The sequence below is a fragment of the Pollicipes pollicipes genome, unplaced genomic scaffold (genome assembly GCF_011947565.3).
Source record: "Pollicipes pollicipes isolate AB1234 unplaced genomic scaffold, Ppol_2.1 Scaffold_4219;HRSCAF=4965_pilon_pilon_pilon, whole genome shotgun sequence".
Classification (NCBI taxonomy): Eukaryota; Metazoa; Arthropoda; class Thecostraca; order Pollicipedomorpha; family Pollicipedidae; genus Pollicipes; species Pollicipes pollicipes.
Window position 1 is genome coordinate 2,297,546 of NW_023596448.1, and position 22,989 is coordinate 2,320,534.

Genomic DNA, 22,989 nt, shown 5'->3' on the forward strand with positions numbered 1-22,989 from the left:
ATCGTTACACTCACCAGTTGGTGATCTGACGAGCAGTGGCAGAGGAGGTGAATGTGCGGAACATGAGCAGCAGCTGCCTCGTCTCTCTCTCTCTCTCTCTCTCTCTCTCTCTCTCTCTCTCTCTCTCTCTCTCTCTCTCTCTCTCTCTCTCTCTCTCTCTCTCTCTCTCTCTCTCTCTCTCTCTCTCTCTCTCTCTCTCTCTCTCTCTCTCTCTCTCTCTCTCTCCTCTCTCTCTCTCTCTCTCTCTCTCTCTCTCTCTCTCTCTCTCTCTCTCTCTCTCTCTCTCTCTCTCTCTCTCTCTCTCCTCTCTCTCTCTCTCTCTCTCTCTCTCTCTCTCTCTCTCTCTCTCTCTCTATCTCTCTCTCTCTCTCTCTCTCTCTCTCTCTCTCTCTCTCCTCTCTCTCTCTCTCTCTCTCTCTCTCTCTCTCTCTCTCGCTCTCTCGCTCTCTCGCTCTCGCTCTCGCTCTCTCTCTCTCTCTCCTTCCCCCATGCCGTGGCGGCAACCGGCACACCAGGGCGTGAATGGCACGCTGGGAGCATGGGAGCATCCACTCCATCAGTGTTTTGTTGACGTCTTCATTGAAGAAAGGGGCGATTTGTACACGCCTCTTTGCAGACCGCAGGGCTGCGTAAGAGATACGGCGGAAGAATGGTGCAATCTCCAAGGACCGGCGTGTTGCACGGGTTTGGGCTCAGTGCACGGAATAACGCTGTTAGGCTGCATTTCACTGTAACTGAGACTCAGGGCGACAGAGAGTCTCCCGTTCCACCTCTGATGGACTCACCTCAGCTTTTACCAGGCATGCCGCAGGCTTTGGAACGAGTGCTGCCGCTGCTGATGGGCACAGGGCCGCGGGCCATCAGCAGGATTGTCGCCTGTTCCAGCTGCGTGTGCTCTCCTTGGGACGTCACTGGCCTGAGAGGTGCCCTCCACACATCCATGATGATTGAGGCTCTTGCGCTGACTCAGGTGTTTGAAGTCAGGTGTTTGAAATCGGTGCTGAAGCGGACTGAACTAAAGCGCATTCAGCTTGCTGCTCAAATTCCAGCGCATCGCTCAGATCTCGAACGAGTTCGTGGCTTAATTCTTAGATGGGCCTTCTTGCATGCCTTTTCAAAGAGAGCATATTTCTCGCGAGATAGGAAAGTATCTTTGTATACATTGACTTTTCACTGATAAATCGCTAGTCGAAAGAGCACATTTTTAGTATTATTATTATTTTTAAATTATTTATATTATATATATATATATATTTATATATATATATATAAATTTTTTAATTTATTATATATAATATTATTTGTTATATATATAATGTTATTGTGTATAATTATGTATGTTATTATATTTAATATAATTTATTATATATAATAAATTATTAGGCATATATATATATATATATATATATATATATATATATATAATAATAATAATAACACAGTCATCAGATAAACCGCTGGACGGGCTTAATGTAGATGCGTACACGGGAACACCAAATTACGTTAAAGGACCCGTCTCATCCTTGGGGCATATTTTAAAAACATACCATTGGGAAACCTCGGGACCCATCAGGTCTAATAATAGACGTGAATGAATGCTAAGTGAATGCTAATGCTTACGTGATGCGAATAAAAGATTGCTGGTGATCGGCTCAGTGGGCGGCAAGGGCATGTTACCGACAGGCGCATGGATGAGACAGTAGAAATAGCCCATTCCTCGGAAAAAGCAACAGGGGAAAACCAGGTTTTTCGCTGAGGAGTGAGGGTATTACTACTGTCTTATATATGTGAATAGTGTTCCGCGCAAACACACTTGATAACTGGCAAGCTCAAAGTTTGAAGTTTGAACCACTGCGTTACTTTAGACCATGTGATATTCCCATTCCTTAAGTCAAAGTGCGTCTCGAAAAGAACCATTGTGCTAACAGAACGTTTCGTTGAGCTTCTTGGATACTATCTTCGCATTTAGTTATCTCGACAAAACAGTGTTTCAAGCTTTCGCGGCGTTGTTTTAAACAAACGATTTGACAAATTGGTGTGTTGCAAATCTTACAAAACACACACGTGGGAAATACACGACAAATTACATGTATTGTTTTCGTAGTGGTGAGGATAGCCTGTTAGCCTGGTGACGTTTCATAGCCTGTCCATCGTGCATGGGTCCTGAGATAAAGTTAGAGAGTCAGCGTAATGCGTACTCACCGGGCTCCCCTCCCCAGAAAATGTTGGCCACGCCCATAATTGAAAACAAGATCGGCATCATGACAGTGTGCATAGCTGTAGCGAGCGTGCTCGGGAGCATGCCACGAGGTAAGGCACCTCCACTACCTTTCGCAAGAACGGAGAAGGTCGTGCTGACGGCCTACGCCTCTAAAAAAACAATGCGCTACGTTTTTGTCGGCATTGTGGGGTTTGTCCTATTGTGCTTTCATGGTTAGTGCAATATTATGGCTTCCATATTCAGCGTTCAAAATGAAAGAATGGGGGATGAAAAACACGAAAGGTTCTTAAAGAGTACCGTGGGACCCCGGAACGGATATATGTTCTCATGCACTGCTGCCATGGAGCAAATTGTTTATCGCATAATCTATTCAAAATATCATTATCTATTATAAATGATAATCTAGCTTACATATTTTTACTGTTATATGACGTTGTTTTTAGACATTGTGCGGCTCGTGCCATCCTGATAAAATTGGGTCATCATGCGTGTGGGAGGTGTGCGAATAGTCCTCCAATACGATGGGTAAAAACGTCAGTAGAACTTCCCTTATCGATGGGTCAGACAACACCTGACATCATGGACAAGAACGTTTACAACGAATGGAACAGATCAGCGCATTGCGACATACATTGCGGGTGCGACGTGCGGGTCAAACAGGAGCCAAATTTCTGCTGAATGCCGTTGCCCAGTCACACCATGCCATGCGGGGACGAAGGCTCCTGGCTGGATGACGATGTGCAAGAAGCAAGATGTTAGGTTGTCAGTTCACCTAAGAACATCTGGCAGCAAACTTTTAACTCGGCTGACGAGGTTTCTCAGGGAATCTGTACCTGACCACCGGAGCTTGGAGCTGATGCTTGCTGTCGACAAGTGATGGCATCGGCCGAGGAGACTAAACGCTCTGAAGCCCGCTATATGTTGGTTCATCGGTCCGTAGGAGCAGGCACCACAGCGTCTTAACCTGCAGGCACTGAGCATGACCGGAGCTGGAAAAGCGATGATGCATTCGTGCGACCCGCTCTGGCTGCGGGTCCACAGCGGGAGAGACAGGGATAGGGACTAGTTGAAAACTCACGTGCCACTGGGAAGAGAGGTGGGTCGTCGTATGCCGCATTAAAGCCGTGCTGTGCCGAATCCAGGGAAGTTCCGGGGTGCAAGGCGACCAAAGTCGTGTCTTATGTTAAGGCACGTATGCGCATATGGCCCCTTCCTCAGTTATTGGCCGTGGTAAGCTCACATTGACGGGTGGAGTTGTCGGGCGCAGTGCGTTGGCGCCTGGTTAGGCGGCGGTGGTCGTGTCTCAGCCGCGCCCAGTCTCTCTGTAGCTGATCACTCCCATGCGACAGTGTACGGTTATTCGGCGCAGTGCGTTGGCGACTGGTTAGGCGGCGGTGGCCGTGTCTCAGCCGCGCCCAGCCTCTCTGCGGCTGGTCACTCCCATGCAGCAGTGTACGGTTATTCAGCGCAGTGCGTTGGCACCTGGTTAGGCGGCGGTGGCCGTGTCTCAGCCGCGCCCAGCCTCTCTGCAGCTGATCACTCCCATGCAGCAGCGTACGGTTATTCGGCGCAGTGCGTTGGCGCCTGGTTAGGCGGCGGTGGCTGTGTTTCAGCCGGGCCCAGCCTCTCTGCAACTGATCACTCCCATGCAGCAGTGCACGGTCGCACGGGCGGCGATAACGGCTCGAATAAAATGGGCGCCAGAACACGCCCTTGCGCCAGTCTCATCCGCCGCAGCCTCCGGTCGCAAGTCGTCACCGTCGGCAGTCATGAAGCTGGCGCTCCTCCTCGTCGCCATGGCGGTGGCTGTTGCCGCGCAGGACCACAGCACGCACCAGCCGGACCCCGAGCGCAGGTGCTACTGCAGCATGGGCGTGCACAACATCTTCTTGCACGCCATCCTCTTTACGTTCCATCCCATGTTCGATGCACAGTGCGACTCCGGCGCTGAGAAGCTCTGCGTTGAGGAGTGCTTGGAGCACAAGGACGTGCTGGAGGCCGCCGGCGGCTGGTCTGCGAAGCTGCCTGAGCACCATTACCCGGGTAACGTGAGAGTCGGTGACGTGGCCTGCCAGAACCTCGGCCGCGACGAGAGCCGCGGCATCCTGACACAGCTGTACCACGCGATCTGCGACCAGCCCACCAGGTGGACCGGGCCCGGCCTCACGGAGCCGCTCTGCTGCGACGACGGCAAGTTCGTCCGCTGCTTCTAGGAGCTGACGCTGTGCTCCTCCTCGGCGCCATGGCGGTGGCCGTTGCCGCGCAGGACCACAGCACGCGCCGCTTTGGCGATATTGGGTCCGCTCTGTACGCCGCTGTGTTCCCAGTTCATCAGCGGAGGCCGCGCTGACGGTCAGAGGTTGTTGAGTCGTATGAGGGCGGAGAAAATACACGCGCAAGTTGACCTCCCGGGGGTTTTCATGTGACGTGAAACGTCGGCGGCTGCATGGTTGGGGTGCTTGAAGTGGTGCTCACGTTTCGACCTGCCTGATAACAACTGATTATCTAATAGAAGTACTAGTTGGATTTAGCGCCCAAGCTGATTATTTAGCGCCTGGTTATGCAACAGCTCGCGTATAGTCTCAGCCACATGCTGGTCGCACGTTTGTGCTGGGCTCTTTCACTCGGAGGTGCTGTGTTACATATTTTTGAAGAACCGCACGATTTCTTCATATTTCTTCACTTTATTTGATCGGCCGCCTTCGTCCCGATGGCGATCTCTCGAAGCTAAGCGTGTGTCATCGTCCCAGACACTTCAAGGGTAGGCTCTCCTTAAACCGCAATCACACACAGATTGCTGGTCGCGGGCGTTGCAGGCATTTCCTGCCGCGCATGCCGGTGTCTTCTGCACCGCCTGGCGCCGACGCCGGCTCCACTCTGCGGTGGGGGGGGGGGGGGGGGGGCGTCGGGGGGGTTGCCGGATTGTTTGTGGAAAAGAATAGCAGCCCTAATAGGCCTCTGTAATAATGTTGATAACACATTCTATTAGCAGCTTAAGTCTCCACAATACGCTATTGTGTGGATATTTTGTAGATCGCTGGCTCCTCTGCATACTGAGTTCTCGCATGAAAGTTTCACTTGGTTGCGCCATCACTGCAGCCGAAAACCGAGCGCAAATCCTTCTAAATAACTCAGCGGCGCATTCCGACGGTCCGCCGTATCCAATGCCAACCATTACCGAGGCCGGTCGTGACTCTCTTGATCTTGATTCGGCGCGGTCGCCGAACTCTCCCTCTGCTCGGACTGATGGAGACCAAAGCCTGCGGTCGGCCGGCCTCAGTTCGAAAGATTAGCCTGATGGAGCGATGGACGCAGAGCGTAGCCCGGGGTGCGCCGCCCAGCTGCGCCAGCGGAGCTCAGCGAGGTGACAGGTGGAGAGTGGAGCCTGCAGTTGACTGGCCGGAGCGCGGGAGCCTGCCTTGGTGCCCGGCTGGCTGGAGGGCTTCGGCTGTTTCGCCGACCGCTGGAGCGGTGTGCGGCGGCGCCCGCCGGCCGCTGGAGCGGTGTGGGGCGGCGCCCGCCGGCCGCTGGAGCGGTGTGCGGCGGCGCCCGCCGGCCGCTGGAGCGGTGTGCGGCGGCGCACGCCCGGCTCCGCACGCCGGGACCGCTGAGCTGTTGTGCGACGCGCCCGCCGCCGCTGGCCTGCTGCGCGCGGGGCGGTCTTGCAGCCGGCCGGCCGGCCCCGCTCCCACCGGGCCGGCGTCGGCGGGGCGTGACCTTGCGGCCTGGAGCGCGGTGACCTCCGCGGCCCGCTCGGCCGGCAGGGGCGCGGCAGGTGCGCCGCGGCGGACAGGGGACGGGTGCAGGCTGCCGCCGCAGACGGCCGCGGACTGAGCGGCGCCGAGGCGTGTGCGCGGTCGGGCACCGCGACGCCTGCGGTAGCCGCTGCTGCAGAGCGCTGTCCGCACGCCACACCCGGGTACCTTGCTGTCCAGTGTTGTCACTGGCCATGCTCCGAGCACCGGGGCTCTACAGTATTCCCAGCTGCATGATGGTCGCAAAAGAGTGCAGCATAAGTTCGTAATGCTGGTGAAGTCCCAAAACGATTAGTTTTGTATTGTGGCGCGCTTTGCTCTTCTAGTGGCAGCGACAGCAAATGATGGCGGTTGGCCCCGAACCGGGCCGCCCACTAGCAGCCTCCTCATGCCTTCGCATGCACGGAGGCCAGCTGGCAATTGAGATAATAACGAGGCTGATCTGCCCGCGCAGGTCTCTGTAATGAGTGTTCCTGTTCGTCTCGTGTGAGGGGCATGTTTGCTACGAACCCAGGCGCATGGCGTGCCGGGCGCCAAGACTTGAAGGGCGGGTCTGGTGGCACGGGCTGGTCCGGTGGCACGGGCTGGTCCGATGGCACGGGCTGGTCCGATGGCACGGGTTGGTCCGGTGGCACGGGCTGGTCCGGTGACACTGCCTTGGCACTGAGCACGGGACATCATTATCGTCTTCACTCATCGCCTGCGCTATGACGAATCGTGCATGTTTTGGGATGGTGTATGATGCATACTATTCGCATATGCAAGAGGTATACTGCCGCGGTTTGCGTCAGTACCCGACTGACGGGACTGTTATGTATGGGCACATATGTAGCAGGTGCGGCTGGTAGCGCCGCAGTATCGCACGCCACTGATGGCGGAGCAAACCGCAACTCAACTGGTCGTGCACCTCAAGACCGGTGACGTATTGGTTCGGAGCTGGCAGGCCGTCAGTCGGCTGTCGGCTCGGTGGTGGCGGCACCTGTGCTGGCTGCACCGGCGGCTTTATGGAATGTCGGCATTGCATGCGAGTCTCGACCGTTGCCCTGACAAAGCCGCCAGCCACGCCTGTGAGCAGGCCAAGTGTCGGTCTTCTGCTGTTGTCTTGCGATTGGGGCACGTTTTACGAGGACGTCGGCGTCGCGCCCGGTGGTGGCACTGGCTGGCACTCACAGCACGATCCGTCGCTGGCACTCCTTGTCTTTGATGGAGAAGGCAGCGGGATAATTAATACTGTGGATACATGCGTGTTAAAGTTGAATGGAATGATAATGGCCAATCAATATGCAGGTGCTGCAACGGGTACATCCTGTTTTCTTACTGGTTTTCTGTAACCATCGCGGCCGAAATAACCATATGAAAACATCGTAGCTTGAGCTGAGGCTTCATCGCTAAACACTGGAGGTAATAACGCCAGTACCATTAGCCGTGCACCGATTTCCGTCTTGAAAAGAATCCATCATTACCGTCCAAAGGGCCGTGCTTCCTGGCGTCGAAGCTGTTGGACAGCTATCCGCCCGGGCGGTGGCCGGCCTGGACTGGGGAGAAGAGAGCGTAGCGGGTCGGTGCGGGAATGCGTGGTGCGGCGAGAGAGGGCAGACAGTCGCTTCGGCGGGCGGTGCGGCTTCATGCAGGGATACTGAAGTGTGCTTCTCAGGAGCCTGGTCGCCCTCCAGCTGCCTCATAACACGATAGGTATGGGCACTGCATGACCATTTGCAGCCGATGTGCCCAAAACCCCGAATCATTATCACGGGTGATGACACCCTCGTGTGGTGGTTGATTATTCACGGACAATTTCCTGCGTGTTATAGACTGCTTCAGTATTTGGCCGGCCGCTGTCTTAGATTGCCTACGGCTCTGTGGCCGTCTTCTGGCATCTGCTCGTTGGCTGTACACATTGAACAGCTGCTTGCCACGCAGCCGTTTGGCTGTGCCGTCGTCGTAAGCCGCGGCGTCGAGACGCCGTCGGTTTGGTGGCTGATGATGAGTCTCCGGTGGCGCATTTCATCGCCAAAATGTTTCGTTTGTGCTCTGTGCTCGAAGGCCCACTGTCCAGATTGGCTTACTCCTGTGTGCCTCTACCGATGACGTCCTCCGCACGGCAGGGACAAGGACGGGACAGCGGGACGCCCGCCCCTGTCTCCCCTCCCCTCCCCGACGTTCCCGAAGTGTTTAAGGTTATCCTCGTGACGCCTAGTACACCCGCTGGCGTGGAAACAAGCCCGCTGTCTGTGTGACGACCGTCAGTCATTGATCAAGGGTTGTGACGATTTTTGAAGCCAGCGTCAGTGAATGTTGACGACGTTGCGAATCGCACCCAAACCCTGTGACGCTTCGGCGGCTGTCTGACTGATGCGGTCTGACGCGGTCCCCGTTTTGTTGCAGTACGCTGTGTGGGCTTTCATCTGGCTCTGCTGGAACATATTCGTGATATGCTTCTACCTCGAGGTCGGCCGTCTACGGCGGGTGAGTAATACCGAGTGGAACGCACCGGCGGCGGCCTGCTGCCACCGGCCACGGTCCGCTGCCACCGGCCACCGTCCGCTGCCACCAGCCACGGTCCGCTGCCACCGGCCAGGGTCCGCTTCCACCGGCCAGGGTCCGCTTCCACCGGCCACCGTCCGCTGCCACCAGCCACGGTCCGCTGCCACCGGCTGCGGCCCGCTGCCACCGGCCACGGCCAACCAGCGGAGGCCGCGACAGTGTGCGGCCGGGCATTCCTCGTTCGGTCGGATCTGGCCAAGGCTGGCCGATACCAACTGCGCCCGGCCGCTGCCGAACACGAACGGAAACGGCCGGTGGCGACCGGATGTCCCCGGAGGAGGCTGGTTGCTGTGGGCTGTGACTGGGTGTCACCGGAGGAGGCTGATTACTGTTGACTGCGACCGGGTGTCACCGGAGGAGGCTGATTACTGTAGACTGCCACCGGGTGTCACCGGAGGAGGCTGATTACTGTAGACTGCCACCGGGTGTCACCGGAGGAGTCTGATTACTGTAGACTGCCACCGGGTGTCACCGGAGGAGTCTGATTACTGTAGACTGCCACCGGGTGTCACCGGAGGAGGCTGATTACTGTAGACTGCCACCGGGTGTCACCGGAGGAGGCTGATTACTGTAGACTGCCACCGGGTGTCACCGGAGGAGGCTGGTTGCTGTATGCTGTGGCTGGGTGTCACCGGAGGAGGCTGGTTGCTGTAGGCTGCGACCGGGTGTCACCGGAGAGGCTGATTGCTGTAGGCTGTGACCGGGTGTCATCGGAGGAGGCTGATTACTGTAGGCTGCGACTGGGTGTCACTGGAGGAGACTGGTTGCTGTAGGCTGCGACCGGGTGTCACCGGAGGAGGCTGGTTGCTGTAGGCTGTGACCGGATGTCACCGGAGGAGGCTGGTTGCTGTAGGCTGTGACTGGGTGTCACTGGAGGAGACTGGTTACTGTAGGCTGTGACTGGGTGTCACCGGAGGAGGCTGGTTACTGTAGGCTGTGGCTGGGTGTCACCGGAGGAGGCTGGTTACTGTAGGCTGTGACTGGGTGTCACCGGAGGAGGCTGGTTACTGTAGGCTGTGACTGGGTGTCACCGGAGGAGGCTGATTACTGTAGGCTCTAACCGGATGTCACCGGAGGAGGCTGGTTACTGTGGGCTGTGACTGGGTGTCACCGGAGGAGGCTGGTTACTGTAGGCTGTGACTGGGTGTCATCGGAGGAGGCTGGTTACTGTAGGCTGTGACTGGGTGTCACCGGAGGAGGCTGATTACTGTAGGCTCTAACCGGGTGTCACCGGAGGAGGCTGATTACTGTAGGCTGTGACTGGCCGACATCGACTTCGATCGACCGTGGCAAAATGAGACAGGCAACACAGCCAGCCACGGAAAGAAAGGCTGGAGAAGAACGGTGGCCACCGAGTATCATCAGTCACGACGAACTGCGGCAGGTCGCTATCCCTTCTACGGACACTTGTTCTGATGCGCTGAGAACAGTACCGAGCACGGCGACGAAGTCGAAACTTGCCATTGGTCGTCACCACAGCTGAGCGCACCTCCGACCAGCAGACGGAGCTGGGCCCGATACAGAGTTATTGCGCAGTCACGGCAGCAGACGGCGCGCGCTCAGTGAGCGGCGCGGCCAGTGCCGGTGAGCTGTTTGCTGGGCGTCTTCTCACACTTCAGTCCGGTTTGTCTAGTCAGCGTCGTGTTCAGAGTCGGTCACAGAGTCTGCGCATCTGGCTGGTGGTTCGGACGGCCGTGGCCTGCCGCCGAGTCGCTGTGCTTTCACCGCCGCAGTCGGCGTCGTACCACCGCCCACCGCCCACGTGACGCCGTGCGCGAGGCGCAGAGTAAGGCCCGCTCTGACGAGCAGGGCGGGCGGCGCTGCTTGAGCGGGGGCGCCCGGTCCCCCGGGGCGTCTGACCACAGGCAAATGACGTAGAGAATGCGTCGGAAAATGACACCGACATCGTCAATCATCATCACAGCCAGGTGCGAGCAGTCGCCATTTGAATAAACGCCTTAGTAAATATGGTTACGCTGTCGCGATGGCGATGACCAGGTGCAAACTCACAGAGCCCGCCCACGTGACGCCGCGCGCGAGGCGCAGAGTAAGGCCCGTTCTGACGAGCAGGGCGGGCGGCGCTGCTCGAGCGGGGGCGCCCGGTGCCCCGGGTCTGCCCATGATCTGTCGGCGATGGCGGCGGCGCCGGCGTCTTGGCGGCTGGCCAGCCAGGGGCTGACTGAACGCGCCGGAATTAGCACATTGTAGCCGGAAGGAAGACGCTGAGATGCGCACAGAGAGCGGGTCGCGCTTTCGTGTGACGAAAACGTTTGTGAATGAAACTTACTGCGATTTTTTCAAGACCCTGCCCTGCTATCCGTAGACAGAAGTGTTGTTCTTTGTCCGTATGACTTCACAGCCATCTCCAGCGAAACGTTCCCACGGCCCCAGGGACGAGTGGCTCTTGTTTGTGAGCCATTGTTTGGAGGTCAGGGGCGGCGTATGTCGTCCCGCGCCGCGCTGCCGGACTTCTCGTGTCGCGCCGCGTCTCGCTCTCGGCGGTGCCGTCCCTCTCACCGGCTGTTTTTCCTCCTGCGCTCCTCGCGCAACGGCGAGCCGTTCAGCCGCGTGACGCGATGTTTCTCGTCCGCCTCATCGGCTTGTCGGGTCTCTCCGGCGCCGCCCCTCCCCCTCCCCCCGTGTCTAACCCGGACACCGCGCCTCTGATCTTGACCCCCTTGCATCTGACCCGAGCACCGCGCCTCCAACACGGATCCCCATGTCTGACCCGGACCCCCGTGTCTGACCCGGACCCCCTCGCTGCCGGCAGAGTGACGAGGTGCTGAGCCTGTACACGGGCTCTGTCTCGTTCTGGGAAGCGTCCGGCCCCGGCTGCGTGCCCGTCTACTCGACCAACGGCAGCGCGCCAGCCGACCCGTACCGAGAGCCGCGGCCCGACCGGGTCGACGGCTGCTGGCTCGACTACGAGCACGTGGAGGCGCTGCACGCCGCCCTGCAGATTCTGCTGGCGGTGAGTTGCGCGGCAGCGGCGCTGTCGGCTGGCCGGGGAGCGACGCACATCACATGCTCGCGCTGACACTAACAACGTCATCGTATGCGTGCGGCGGCACAAACAACGTTATCGTCGTATGCCCGTGATGGGGTGTACGTCGTGATTGTTGCCCACTGACTTGGGAGTGACGTTGAACCGCATATCCTCGTCTGCTCCCTGTGAGCAGATCGCCCTCGCCATTATCTGATCACGATGAGGTGCAGATTATCGCCATCATTATCACATGCTCATTGTGAACCGCATAATTATCAACATGTAGATTTGTGTTTTCCATCAGTTATTACGGTGGCGATAAGCCTAGTGATAATGATGGTGCCAAACCCCATTTTTTCGATACCTTCCTTGTCATCGGTCGATTGCTTTGAGTCTTCAGAGTGTGGCTCATACATTGCCTGCTCCTTTCCTGCTGCTGCTGACATGGATTGTCCGGTGCCGCGTGTTTTGTGAGCTTAGGACATGGCAGCTGACTGTCCACCGGCTCGGTGCCTTGCGCGGCGTCCGGCATCAGCCGCCAGCCGCGCGCGCCTCTTCTTGAGCGGGCGTCGCCCCCTGTTTCAGGCCATAGGGGTGGTGCTGGCCGGCTGCCTGATCGCAGGCGCGCAGGCGGGAGGATGACAGCTGTGAGTACCCGGGCCGGCGGGGTGGTGGTGGCCCAGCCAGCGCCGCAGTTATACGCCAGACCCGCGGACTCTGAGTTCCGGCCCGGGCTCATGCAGCCTCGCTCACCAGCAGTCACCAGTGGCACTTCCAGCCAGCGCTTTGGATGGGATGAACGCTATCCATCAAAGACCGGTGTAATGTTGGAGTAACTACAGGAACTTAGACCCAGTGCACTGCCGCTGATGCCATGGCATTTGTCAACTTTGGAATGTGATTTTTTGGAGAAGGGTGGCGGCACAGTGGCCGGGTTTGCGTGAGGAGGGCAGCCGCGGCGTTCCAGGCTGTCAGTCTGCGGCCAGTTGTCGTTCCTACAGCTCGCGATGTCCCTCCCCCTACTGGCCCCTCTCCCTACTGGCCGCTTCGTCCGCGATCAGCTGACCCCCTTACAGTCGACTTTATCGGCGGCCTGGACATGGGCGGCACGTACAAGCCCGTGTTGACCTCGCCGGCCCGGCTGCCACTGCTCGCGCCGGCCGACGGGCCGCCGCCGCCACCTTACGGCGCACCGCGGCACTAGCAGTGCTGCCGACCGCGCACAGATGACGCCACGCTCGCGCGGTGCGGTGAGGGCATGCGAGCCGCCTGAGTGTCTGTGTGCGCGTGCGCGCAGGCGGCCTGGTGAGCAGCGCGTCCCACTGTGACGTCAGCAGTAGACGTCAGCCTCGCGGAGACCCGCCATCACCTTAACTGACTTGACGCGACCTGACGTGACCTGAACTGAGGTGAACTAACCTGACCTGACGAGGCCCGGCCCGCCGTCGCCGCCGACGCCACGCTCGGCAGTCGTGTCGTGGTCCGTCCGCTTCCGCCGCCGGCAGCTCCACGGCAGGGCTGGGAGCGAGGCCCGCACCCCCGCTCACAGCCTGCGTGCAAGGCGGCGCACCGGCCGCCCTCAGCCTGGCGCCGGCCGACGGCGCTGTTTTGGCCGGCGCGCTAACCCGCTTGTCGGTCCGTCTGACGTGTTTTTACTAACGCTGACAGCTGCGCGGCCGGTGTTGGCACGCTGCGCACAGGCCGGACAGCGTCCTCTGAGGTCCGCGGGCTCGCCGCCGGCCGACTGCATGAGGCTTCGGTCCGCTCTCTGTTGGCCACGGCCCCGGCGTTTAGCAGGCAGGCGTGCTGTGTTCATGTGCGAGTTGTGTGTGCTTGGTGCCGCTGTAGCCGGCCGCTGTCGTTGCTGGGTTGTAACCCTGCCGTGGGAGGGCTGTAACCCTGTCGTGGAAGGGTTGTAACCCTGTCGTGGGAAGGTTGTAACCCTGCCGTGGAAGGGTTGTAACCCTGTCGTGGGAGGGGTGTAACCTTGCCGTGGGAGGGGCGTGACCTTGCTGTGGAAGGGTTGTAACCCTGTCGTGGGAGGGGTGTAACCTTGTCGTGGGAGAGACGTAACCTTGCCGTGGGAGGGTTGTAACCCTGCCGTGGGAGGGGTTGTAACCTTGCCGTGGGAGGGGCGTAACCTTGCTGTGGAAGGGTTGTAACCCTGTCGTGGGAGGGGTGTAACCTTGCCGTGGGAGAGTCGTAACCTTGCCGTGGGAGGGTTGTAACCCTGCCGTGGAAGGGTTGTAACCCTGTCGTGGGAGGGGGTGTAACCTTGCCGTGGGAGGGGTGTAACCCTGCCGTGGGAGGGGTGTCCACAGTGCATGCGTGTGATGGAGCCGTCGCTCGACGCGCTGCTGCGATGGAGCGCAATGCACAGTGGGGTAATCAGCTTGCTGCCGGCTGCTGGCGTTCCTCGTGGCAACGACCTTTTATCGGTAGACCATCGCCCGCCGTCGACCACTTTTTGCCAATGGATCGTCCGACGAGTGTGGTTGGGGAGGGAGCGGTGCCAGCAGTTACCACGGCGGCACCGAGGCCGCGGTCCGGCGGCGAGAGCTGTGCTCCCAGCCAAGACTTCCCGAGGCAAACCCGATCGCATCACATACCGCTACCCGCCAGCTCCTTTCATCCGTTGCCTGACGGGTGGTATGGTCTCAAGTGCTGCTGTTTACTGCCCCGGCTACCGGGCTGGCGTCCCCGAAGTATCAGAGCCCCTCCCCCCTCTCCCCCACCCCTGCCCCATATCATGAGGTGGTCCACCAGGCGCCAGGTTCTCTCGTGGGTCCAGGGTCTCCGTCCCGGCGACAGACCGCTGTGAGCCTGCGCCAGGCGCCTTGTCTTCCCAGTGGCCACACCCGGCTGACTGCCTTTTGCCCGCCCTCCTCTGGGCGACGCATCACCTGTCCAGTACTGACGTCTGACTGAGGCCTCGCCTCTGCACTGCTCACATGTCCGCGACTGCCCCGTCTCCACCATGGCCGGTGTCCTGTCGTCGGCCCGTCTCGCCGGCACTGACGCGCGCGTCCGGTCCGCCCCCAGCCGGCGTGAAACCGCGCTCACTGTCGCCGGCGTACCACATCGAGTACCGGCCGCACCGCGTGGAGGAGCGGGCCGGCTCGCCGGAGCCGGCCGAGCCGCCTGCGCTGGCCGTCGGAGGTGCCGTCGGACCGGCGCCCATGACGCCGCGCAAGATCAAGCGGCGCGCCATGACACGCACCTCGCAGCGGTCCTCAGGTGAGCGTCAGGACCTCACCGTCAGGTCAGGACCTTACCCTCAGGTCAGGGGCTCACACTCACGTCAAGGCCTCGCCCTCAAGCCAGGACCTCACCGTGAGGTCAGGGGCTCGCCCTCAGGTCACAGCCTCACCGTCAGGTCAGGGGCTCGTCCTCGGGTCAGGGCCTCGTCCTCAGGTCAAGACCCCACCGTCAGGTCATGGGCTCGCCCTCAGGTCACGGTCTCACCGTCAGGTCAGGGGCTCGTCCTCGGGTCAGGGCCTCGTCCTCAGGTCAAGACCCCACCGTCAGGTCATGGGCTCGCCCTCAGGTCAGGGCCCCATTGTCAGGTCGGGGCCTCGCCCTCAGCTCAGGACCTCACCGTCAGGCCAGGACCTTACCCTCAGGTCAGGGGCTCGCCCTCAGGTCAGGACCTTGCCCCCAGGTCAGGACTGTACCCTTGGGTCAGGACCTTACCCTTAGGTCAGGGGCTCGCCTTCAGGTCAGGACTTTGCCCTCAGGTTAGGACCTTACCCTCAGGTCAGGATTTTACCATCAGGTCAGAGGCTCGCCCTCAGGTCAGGACCTTAACCTCAAGTCAGGATCTTACCCTCAGGTCAGGATCTTATCTTCAGGTCAGAGGCTCGCCCTCAGGTCAGGGGCTCGCCCTGATCAGGCCAGGACCCCACCCTCAGGTCAAGGACTCGCCCCGCCTTGTATAAGGGGGTCGCCTCACACCGAAGTCAGGACCCACGCTAGAGTCGCAGTCGTTAAGGGAGGTATTGAGGTAACCGAAGACGCACAGATAGGTATTATCGGCAACTGATAAACACTGTGGTGGGCGGTGGAGCTCAGAGTCGTCATCAGGTTTGGGCAGGGGTGGTCAGAGAATAGCGGACCCAGGTGGGACTACATCGTGAGCATGTGGTGTGGACCGCCCACGTGTGTGGTTGGCGTCCATCACTACTTGATTCTGCGGAGGGGGGGAGGGAAGGCGCCCAGTGGTCAGGTACTCTGTGCACCATACCACCGAGTGTCCTGTCATCATGATCATCATCGACAGCACCACAGGGGATTTAGGTCGTAGCTATCGTCAGGTCACAGTGCTGTAGCGTGGGGGAGCGTGGTGACGCTCGATGGGCGCTCCCGGGGCTTTCTAAGGCGGAGTGAAATCGTGCGCGTGGTAGTTGAATGGAAACCGAGCTTAGCCGGAATGGACTGGTGACCGATGATAACGGCGCTTCGAATTTCACATGACGGTGTATGTGCCAACGGAGACATTCATGATACTTCACGGGGGGTGCCGGTGGCGTAGTGGTGAATACGTCTGCGTTAACCACTGCGTGTCTGTGAAACCAGAGGTACGGGATTCGATTCCCCGTGATGCCGGCCCTTCCTGCCAGGGTGAGAGGCAGGCGACGCCATATACCCTCAACCACTAAGTGCGTCGTAAAGCCCCAATGACACACACAGTTGGCACTTGCTGCCTTTAGCTCGAAGCATCGGCTGGCTCTCTTTATAATCATCAAGGTCCAGAATATCACATACATGAGCATGATCACAGTGATCGCTGAGAGTTCACACCGTTCACACGTTCACGTTATTATAGGACCTCGGTTTACGCGTTCGCACGCTCACGTCAGTATAGGGCCTTGGTTCACGCGTTCACGCACTCCCGTTAGTATGGGGCCTTGGTTCACGCGTTTACACGCTGGCTATTATATGACCTTGGTTCACGCTTTTACCCGCTGTTATTATACGGCCTTGTTAAATGCGCTCACGTTGGTATAGGACTTTGGTTCACGCGTTCACGCGATCACGTTATTATGGGGCATCGGCCACGCGCTCAAACAAACACCATGTTTTAGACCATGGGTTCGTCATTCACGCGCTGAATGATTGCAGGGCATTGGTTCAGCCGTTCAAGCGAATACTTCATTTTAGGGTATTGGTTCGCGCGTTCACGCGCTCCAGAATTAAAGGGCCGCGGTTCACGCCCACAACGCGCACGCACGCACGCACGCACGCACGCACGCACGCACGCAATGACACTCGGCCTTCGCTGCGCTGGCCGAGCGGTGTCGGCATGTGTCCGAGGGGAGGGGCCGGGTCGGCGCCGGCTGGGTCGGCTCTCACCACCTCTCAGCTCCGGTAGTGACTCGACAGTACTCCGGCCAGCGGGCGCATCAGCTTGTAACCGCCCGCTCACGTGCGTCGGTCCCATGCGCGGCGCTGATAGCCGGATTCCCAAGGAAACCCACTCATGCAGATAGCTGTTGCCTGGTCTGTTACAGGCTAGGGATGATGGCCCGCACAAGGTCAGAAGCGCGCTGCACTGAGAGGCTTACTAGGTTGATCAGCTAGGCGTCATATGAATTACGTGTTGCGTTGTGTTCTGGGCCTTGTCGATATTCTTGCAGAGCATATACATATCGTTGCACCGGCGATAGTCGACTTCCATCGCGTTAATGCACCTCACAGCGGCATAAGAGTGAGCAGTCATGGCGAAGCGAATCTCCTGCTCGCCGGGGTAAACAAGTATTTATCATTACCTGTATGGGCTTTCGTATGGTTAACATCCCCCAGGAAGCGTTTTTGGCCTCCAACGTTTTCAGTGTTGGTCGTCGCGTGCCTGTCTCTCCAGAGCGTGACTGACACGTGCGTCTGTGCCGTGGGGAACGGAATAATACTAACTACAGCTCCCCTGCTTTCAGTTGGGTCGTGCTTTAAGCACATAGGGTAGGAATGGTTACCATTAGCAAGATGTCGGTTGTTCAAGGCTTTGATGACGCTTACGCCGCGCAGTTTAAGAGAGTTAGTGGCCGCAGTGTATAAGAAGTTTGTTTTATTGTTCATGTAATAAGCTAGCTAGCCGTTCTTAGCTATCGATTCTTTTAGCTGTTAACCCCGTTGGCTGACTGATCTTAGCTGTGGACGCTGACACCTGTCACGCTCGTCATCTGACGGTATTTCTGACAGTTCCGCTTCCCCAGCCCTCTCCCTTCCGTCCCCGCCCCGCAGCACACGGCGGGGAAGGAGACACTGACACTGATCGCCCAATACTGACTCCCTGCCCCACCCTGCAGGCCGCAGCTCGCGCAGCAACCGGTCGCGCTCGAGCCAGCGGACCCGGCGCCACCCGAACCCGGTGACGCAGCTGCTGGACTCGTCGTCGAGCGAGCTGGCGCCCGACCGCGGCCACACGAACCCCGGCTTCCTAGCGTCGGAGCGGCCGGCCGGGCCGCCGCGGCCGCCGTCCGTCCACTCGAGCTACTCCAACTACCACGGCCAGCGGCGGCCGGCGCCGGCCGTGGCCTCCGACTACGGCACGACGGGCACGCTGAGCGCCGCCGGCGACCGGCGGCCCGGCGGCCAGGCGCCGCCGCTGCCGCGCTACGGCGAACACGCCGACTACGGCGGCTACGGCCGCGCCGGGCCGCCGCCCTACGAGGCCGTGCCCAGTCTGACTGAGACGTCCATGTGAGGGCGCCGCCGAGCGCCGAAGCTGGCTGGAGCCCACGCGCGGGCATCCACGTACGGCCGGAGGTGACCTCGCGCCTAGACGGCGACGCGATGCGGCGCGAGGCCGGCAAAGCGTGTGGCACCTGCTGCGGCGGGAGGGGCGGACGCGAGAACGTCACCTGCGGACGGCGCCTGCGGACGGCGCCGCGCAGAGGTGTGCCACTGATGTCGCGCGCCGCCCCAGTGATGTCAGGGCGGGCGTCAGCCGCGTCTGCCAGCGGCGGCGCGGTGTGAGGCCGCCGCCTGTGTGAGCTGCCGTGGCTGTGTGTGGTGCGGCCAACAGCAGAGATATCCGCCGTCCCCGGCAGATGGAGCTCCTCCGACAATGACGAGTGTTTACCTGGTCGGTTTCTACCTGCTGGGCCTCCTCAGTACTTGCCCTGTTGCCATGGTCACGGGATCAGCGGGGGTATGTGTCTTGTTAGCCATGCCCGTCTGGAAGCAGCTTTCTCCAAGACCCATGGTGAACGCGCGTTATCGCCTCGTGCTGTGCCCCTGTGTTCCGTTGTAGTCTTCCTAGCAGCATTGATCACCTCTCGTGCAGTGCTCGCCGCGCCTGCCAGAAAGAGCGCGGCCTCGGCGCGCTTTCCATCGCGCCGGCTTCGATCATCCCCAAAGATGGCGGCGGCCACAATCGGTCCCGGGGCGGCCATGTTGGCGCCGCCGCCGCCCGTTCACTGCCGACCTGCCCGCCGCTGGCCGGCCTGCGCCAGCCGGGCCGCTCAAGTGCCGATGACAATCAGGAACGCTAAGACACGGCCGCCTGTTGGCCGGCGCGCCACCCCAGTGCCTTCTGATGATGATGATCTCCCTCCCCGCACCGTCCGCCGCCCGTCCGTCCACGCGCCGCTTGAGGGTGCGCCTGCGGGAGGAGCCGGCCGAGCTGTGTACACAGGCACGGCCTGCGAGCTGCCCGCGAGTCCGAGTTCAGAGACGCGCGGTAGCGACTGAACGGCGTATGGACTGGATTAACTGTGGCAGCTTTGCGTGCGTGGTCTTCTCACGTTTTGACGTGCTTTTTTAGCGGTAGGCTCGTAACGAAATGTGTTCTGTCGTCCTTCAGATGTTGAACTTTGCAAGCGGACGTAGCTGTAAGCATATTTTGTAATCATGTATTGCTCGCTCGGACTGTTTTGTAGTGATGCTCCATATGAATCACATCTACATCCTGTATATTTAATCACAGGGGCTCAATACACCCGAACCGTGAGTGCATTCTACACCGGTTGGTCACCGAGCTGCAAGGACGAACGACGGAGGAGTCCACCGCAGTTTGACGCTTTTGGAGAGCCCCCACCCCGCGTGTCAGTCGCCGACAAAGGTGGCGCTTTTTGAGACCCCCCACCCCGTGTGTCAGTCGCCGACAAGGGTGACGCTTTTTGAGACCCTCCACGCCGTGTGTCAGTCGCCGGCAAGCGTGGCGCTTTTTGAGACCCCCACGCCATGTGTCAGTCACCAACAAGCATGGCGGCGTGGATGTTCAGTGACGGCCACGGGGCCTGCGGACATCCCCTTGCCTGCATCTGATCGGAGGCGGACGACATGGAGGCTTGGCGAGCCATGCCTGAAAACGCAGTCGAGCTGCGTATAGAGGGGAATGAGTCGGACGTCCAGCCATAACATGGCCGCTCCGATGTTATGAATGGGCAAATGCGTTCTGGGAACACGATAAACCGATATAGAAACTAGTCTATTAGGTTGACAATGTGAACACTCATCGGTTAGATGTTCTAACGCCCCCCCCGTTTATCCACGACTTCTGGAGCAGGGCTGCGCTGAGGGGTTGCAGCAAATCTTCAGCAGAGGTCTAGTCTAGACTCCAGCTTTGCTGGGCTCCTCTGACCAGTCAGCCAGTGACGCCGGAGGTGGTCACGTGGCCCCCTGCCGCAAACCAACCGCCGCCACTGAGGGCGTTGCCAGCTCGTACTGAACCAATATAGATGGCAGTATCAATGCAAATAGATTCATTGTAGCAGCTGCGTCAAATCTAAATTGCCTTGCTGAGACTGACTCGTTAGGTAGCCTTGGACTGACTAGGGCCGTGGGCTGGCTGAGGTTAGTACGGAAGACTTCACTAGAACGTCGATGTGGAATTTCGTTTCGTTTAGCTAAACCATTGGTAAACCTCACCTACTTCATTTTCGGTTAGTGCTATATACCTACCTGATAAAAAGGAAGGCAACATTGTGTACAGTGTCTGCCGCGTGCGTACACTACCACTGGGAAATTCCTAAAGACAAATATAAAATCAAATCAAAGGTGAGCGAGGGGGAAGAGCAGCCAAGGGCAGTTATTTTGCAGATGACCTGTTTTTGAAAGGTGTGCAAATGGTTGTCATTGATGCTGTATTAATATAGCCAGGTTTTGAATGGATTTGAGTGTTTTTATTTATAGTAAGCATGCTAACATGCCAGTCTGCAAAACATGGTGGTAATTGATGAGACAGGTGGATGTTTTATGAGCTTCAATGTATCATGTTTGGGTGACACCACTATTTTGATTGGGTATCACTGACTCACTTGACAGTTCCATTGCCAGGGTTACTAGGTGGGGAGGACATCCACCACTTTTGGCAAGAATGCAAAATGTTAACTATTGATATCCAAGGCAACCAAATTGCTCTAGTTTTCCTCCACCCATGACAGTTCTTTCATATCAATTTAAAAAGATTAAATTGGCAATTTGTAATCTGTTAAGTGTGCACATATCAAGATGTTCTCAGATCCTGGGATTATAACTTCTTGATCTCATTGCATTACTTGAATAATTCCATGACTTCTGCATGCATTGTGTGTTGTATGTATATTTCATGTGTTAAGAACTTTATTTAGCCTTATTCAAGTTGTAATTTAGCTCTGCATTATTTAACTCTTCTGTCATGTGCTGCTGTACAAGTAAATATGGCACTTTGCACATGCTTTGACAGTGTCACCTGCTTCCATGTAGAGATGCATGGATGATGATGCAAGGATTGATGTCATAGTTCCATTACCGTATTGAAGGGGTAGCTGACGACCTTTTACCCCGGTAACTATCAGATCAGTCACATCAATTTTGTTTGATTGGTTCAATGATTTCACTTACATGACTCACCAGCAGAGAGGTGAGTTTGTGCTCATTGCATTTGAGCAGGTAGGTTGATACAGCTATTAGGTGGGTGGTGTTTTCTCCTGCTTTAGTGCAGCATACAGCATTGAACTCTCACAACACTTATAGCATGAGCAGGAGGGTGTAACTCCCATTGCCACAGAAAATAGATTGCTTCACTTGAGAAAACCGATGGACCGTTTTTTACACATCTTAGCAGTATAGGTCCATCATTTTGCACCCCACCATCATTGGAACTGTGAATGACAGCTGGAGGAATGGTGGTGGAACAGTAATGTGTGGATTAGGCCCGGCTGGCTCCTCTACATTGTGTTACCACCATGTGATCACAGAAGCGAATGTGAGGAGACCCATGGTCACTGCCAGACTATGAGAGCTCCAGTGCTCAGCTGGTGCCAATTGTCCGGATATTGACGTTGGCCGCCAGTAGTGACTCGGAGCGCTGCTGCAGGGTCACGATGGAGCACGTGCCATTCCCGGGCCCGTTCTCGCCGCCGGGACACTTTGGCGGCCGTTCGCCCTTCATCAATCCGATGTGCGGCCACTGGTCATGTCCGCTGACCGTATCACATCACCACTGCAGCCAGTGCGGCTACGGCAGCGCCGAGGTGAGGCGTCCGCCGCCATCCATCGCCGCCGGCCGCAACTTGGGCTTCCCAATGTCGTACAGAGAGGGCGCTGTTTGGCACTCGCTGGTGGGTACCGGATTGCCCGGGGATAATGAAGGTCGCAAGTGTGACAGGTTGACCTTAACCTTGGTTGGCGGATGGTCGCTGCCCGACACTCGTGACCGCTTTCGTTGCTTCTGGTTGCCAGATGGTGACTGCCAGACACTCGCAACCGTTTTCGTTGCCTCTGGTTGCCAGATGAGCCAGCTGAGGGTGCACTCGTGCCGGCGACCGTACGGCGTGGACCTGCCGCCCCCTCCTCCGCCGCCGCCGCCGCCGCCGCCCACGTTCTACCAGCCGGGGCCGCCCTCGGGCTACTACCGACCACCGCCAGATGACAGGGGTAGGACAGCCTGGTTATGCCTCTGTACTGGGGACTGGTCTTCTGGTCTATCTGCGGGACTAGACCTGGCTGCTGCCGACTGCCCTCTTCACAACGGTGACCAGTCGCAGTCACAAGACCAGATGTGGGCGACGGCGGCAGTGGTGGTCACGATGCGCACGCGCGCTGTCTCTGCGCACGCGCAGCTGCGCGGCTGGCTGCAGCGGCTACCGATGCGTCTACCGGCTACCGATGCGGCTACCAATGCGTCTGTAGAACGTTCGCGGACACCGGAATCCTGAGACTGGCTCTCGAAGCTCGCTACGTTGGGGACTTGGGAGGACGTGATGGACTTCGCTACTAAGGGGGAGGGGGGCAGGACCTCGGCTTGATTGGCTGGTGGGGTAATGATACATTTGGACGGATGTGTGGGCTTTACTACCTGAGTCTGCCCAGCTGTCACCTCACGCACATGCCGTCTCTCGCGCGTGTTTCGGATCGTTCTGGAAGTCGTTGCCTATTCTGTGCGGGCCAGGAGAGGAAACGTCTAGATACATGAAAGATAGCTCGGTAGTTGCCAAGGACGTGGCGTGAGAGAAAATGACATGTCCAGATGACATCCGCGCTGCAGTTGCATTTAAAAAATA

At 58.3% G+C, this 22,989-nt stretch overlaps 2 protein-coding genes and 1 long non-coding RNA gene across 5 annotated transcripts in view; all 3 read left to right on the forward strand.

Moving 5' to 3' along the window:
* NKAIN (Sodium/potassium-transporting ATPase subunit beta-1-interacting protein) overlaps positions 1-14,624 on the forward strand; it is a 29,087-nt gene extending 14,463 nt beyond the window's left edge. The window contains exons 4-8 of one of the 2 annotated variants that reach the window (XR_005093973.1): positions 8,362-8,442; positions 11,291-11,491; positions 12,092-12,153; positions 12,583-12,756; positions 14,549-14,596. Coding sequence is in view for 1 of the 2 variants with exons in the window: in XM_037218883.1 (XP_037074778.1) it covers positions 8,362-8,442; positions 11,291-11,491; positions 12,092-12,148 (339 nt within the window). In the remaining variant the exon portion in view is untranslated. Of the gene's footprint in view, positions 1-8,361; positions 8,443-11,290; positions 11,492-12,091; positions 12,154-12,582; positions 12,757-14,548 lie in introns of both variants that reach the window. The other variant, XM_037218883.1, reaches the window with a different exon arrangement.
* Positions 13,736-19,459, forward strand: LOC119096015 (translation initiation factor IF-2). Its single transcript, XM_037218882.1, has 2 exons — positions 13,736-14,743; positions 17,809-19,459. Exons 1-2 carry the CDS (start codon positions 14,458-14,460, stop codon positions 18,204-18,206), a joined length of 684 nt encoding a protein of 227 aa, XP_037074777.1. The 5' UTR covers positions 13,736-14,457; the 3' UTR covers positions 18,207-19,459.
* Positions 19,460-20,228: 769 nt separating this feature from the next.
* Positions 20,229-22,397, forward strand: LOC119096018 (uncharacterized). Of its 2 annotated transcripts, none has more exons than XR_005093974.1 (3): positions 20,229-20,299; positions 21,804-21,960; positions 22,219-22,397. It is a non-coding gene; the product is annotated as an uncharacterized LOC119096018 (long non-coding RNA). The 2 variants fall into 2 exon arrangements; XR_005093975.1 differs by having other exon boundaries at positions 20,272-20,503.
* The last annotated feature ends 592 nt before the right edge of the window (positions 22,398-22,989 follow it).

Excerpts from the sequence above, each read along its gene's own strand:
- LOC119096015 (XM_037218882.1), top strand. The coding sequence starts at position 14,458 with ATGTCCGCGACTGCCCCGTCTCCACCATGGCCGGTGTCCTGTCGTCGG. Across the intron at positions 14,744-17,808 it reads CACCTCGCAGCGGTCCTCAG|GCCGCAGCTCGCGCAGCAAC; the intron begins GTGAGCGTCAGG and ends CCCACCCTGCAG.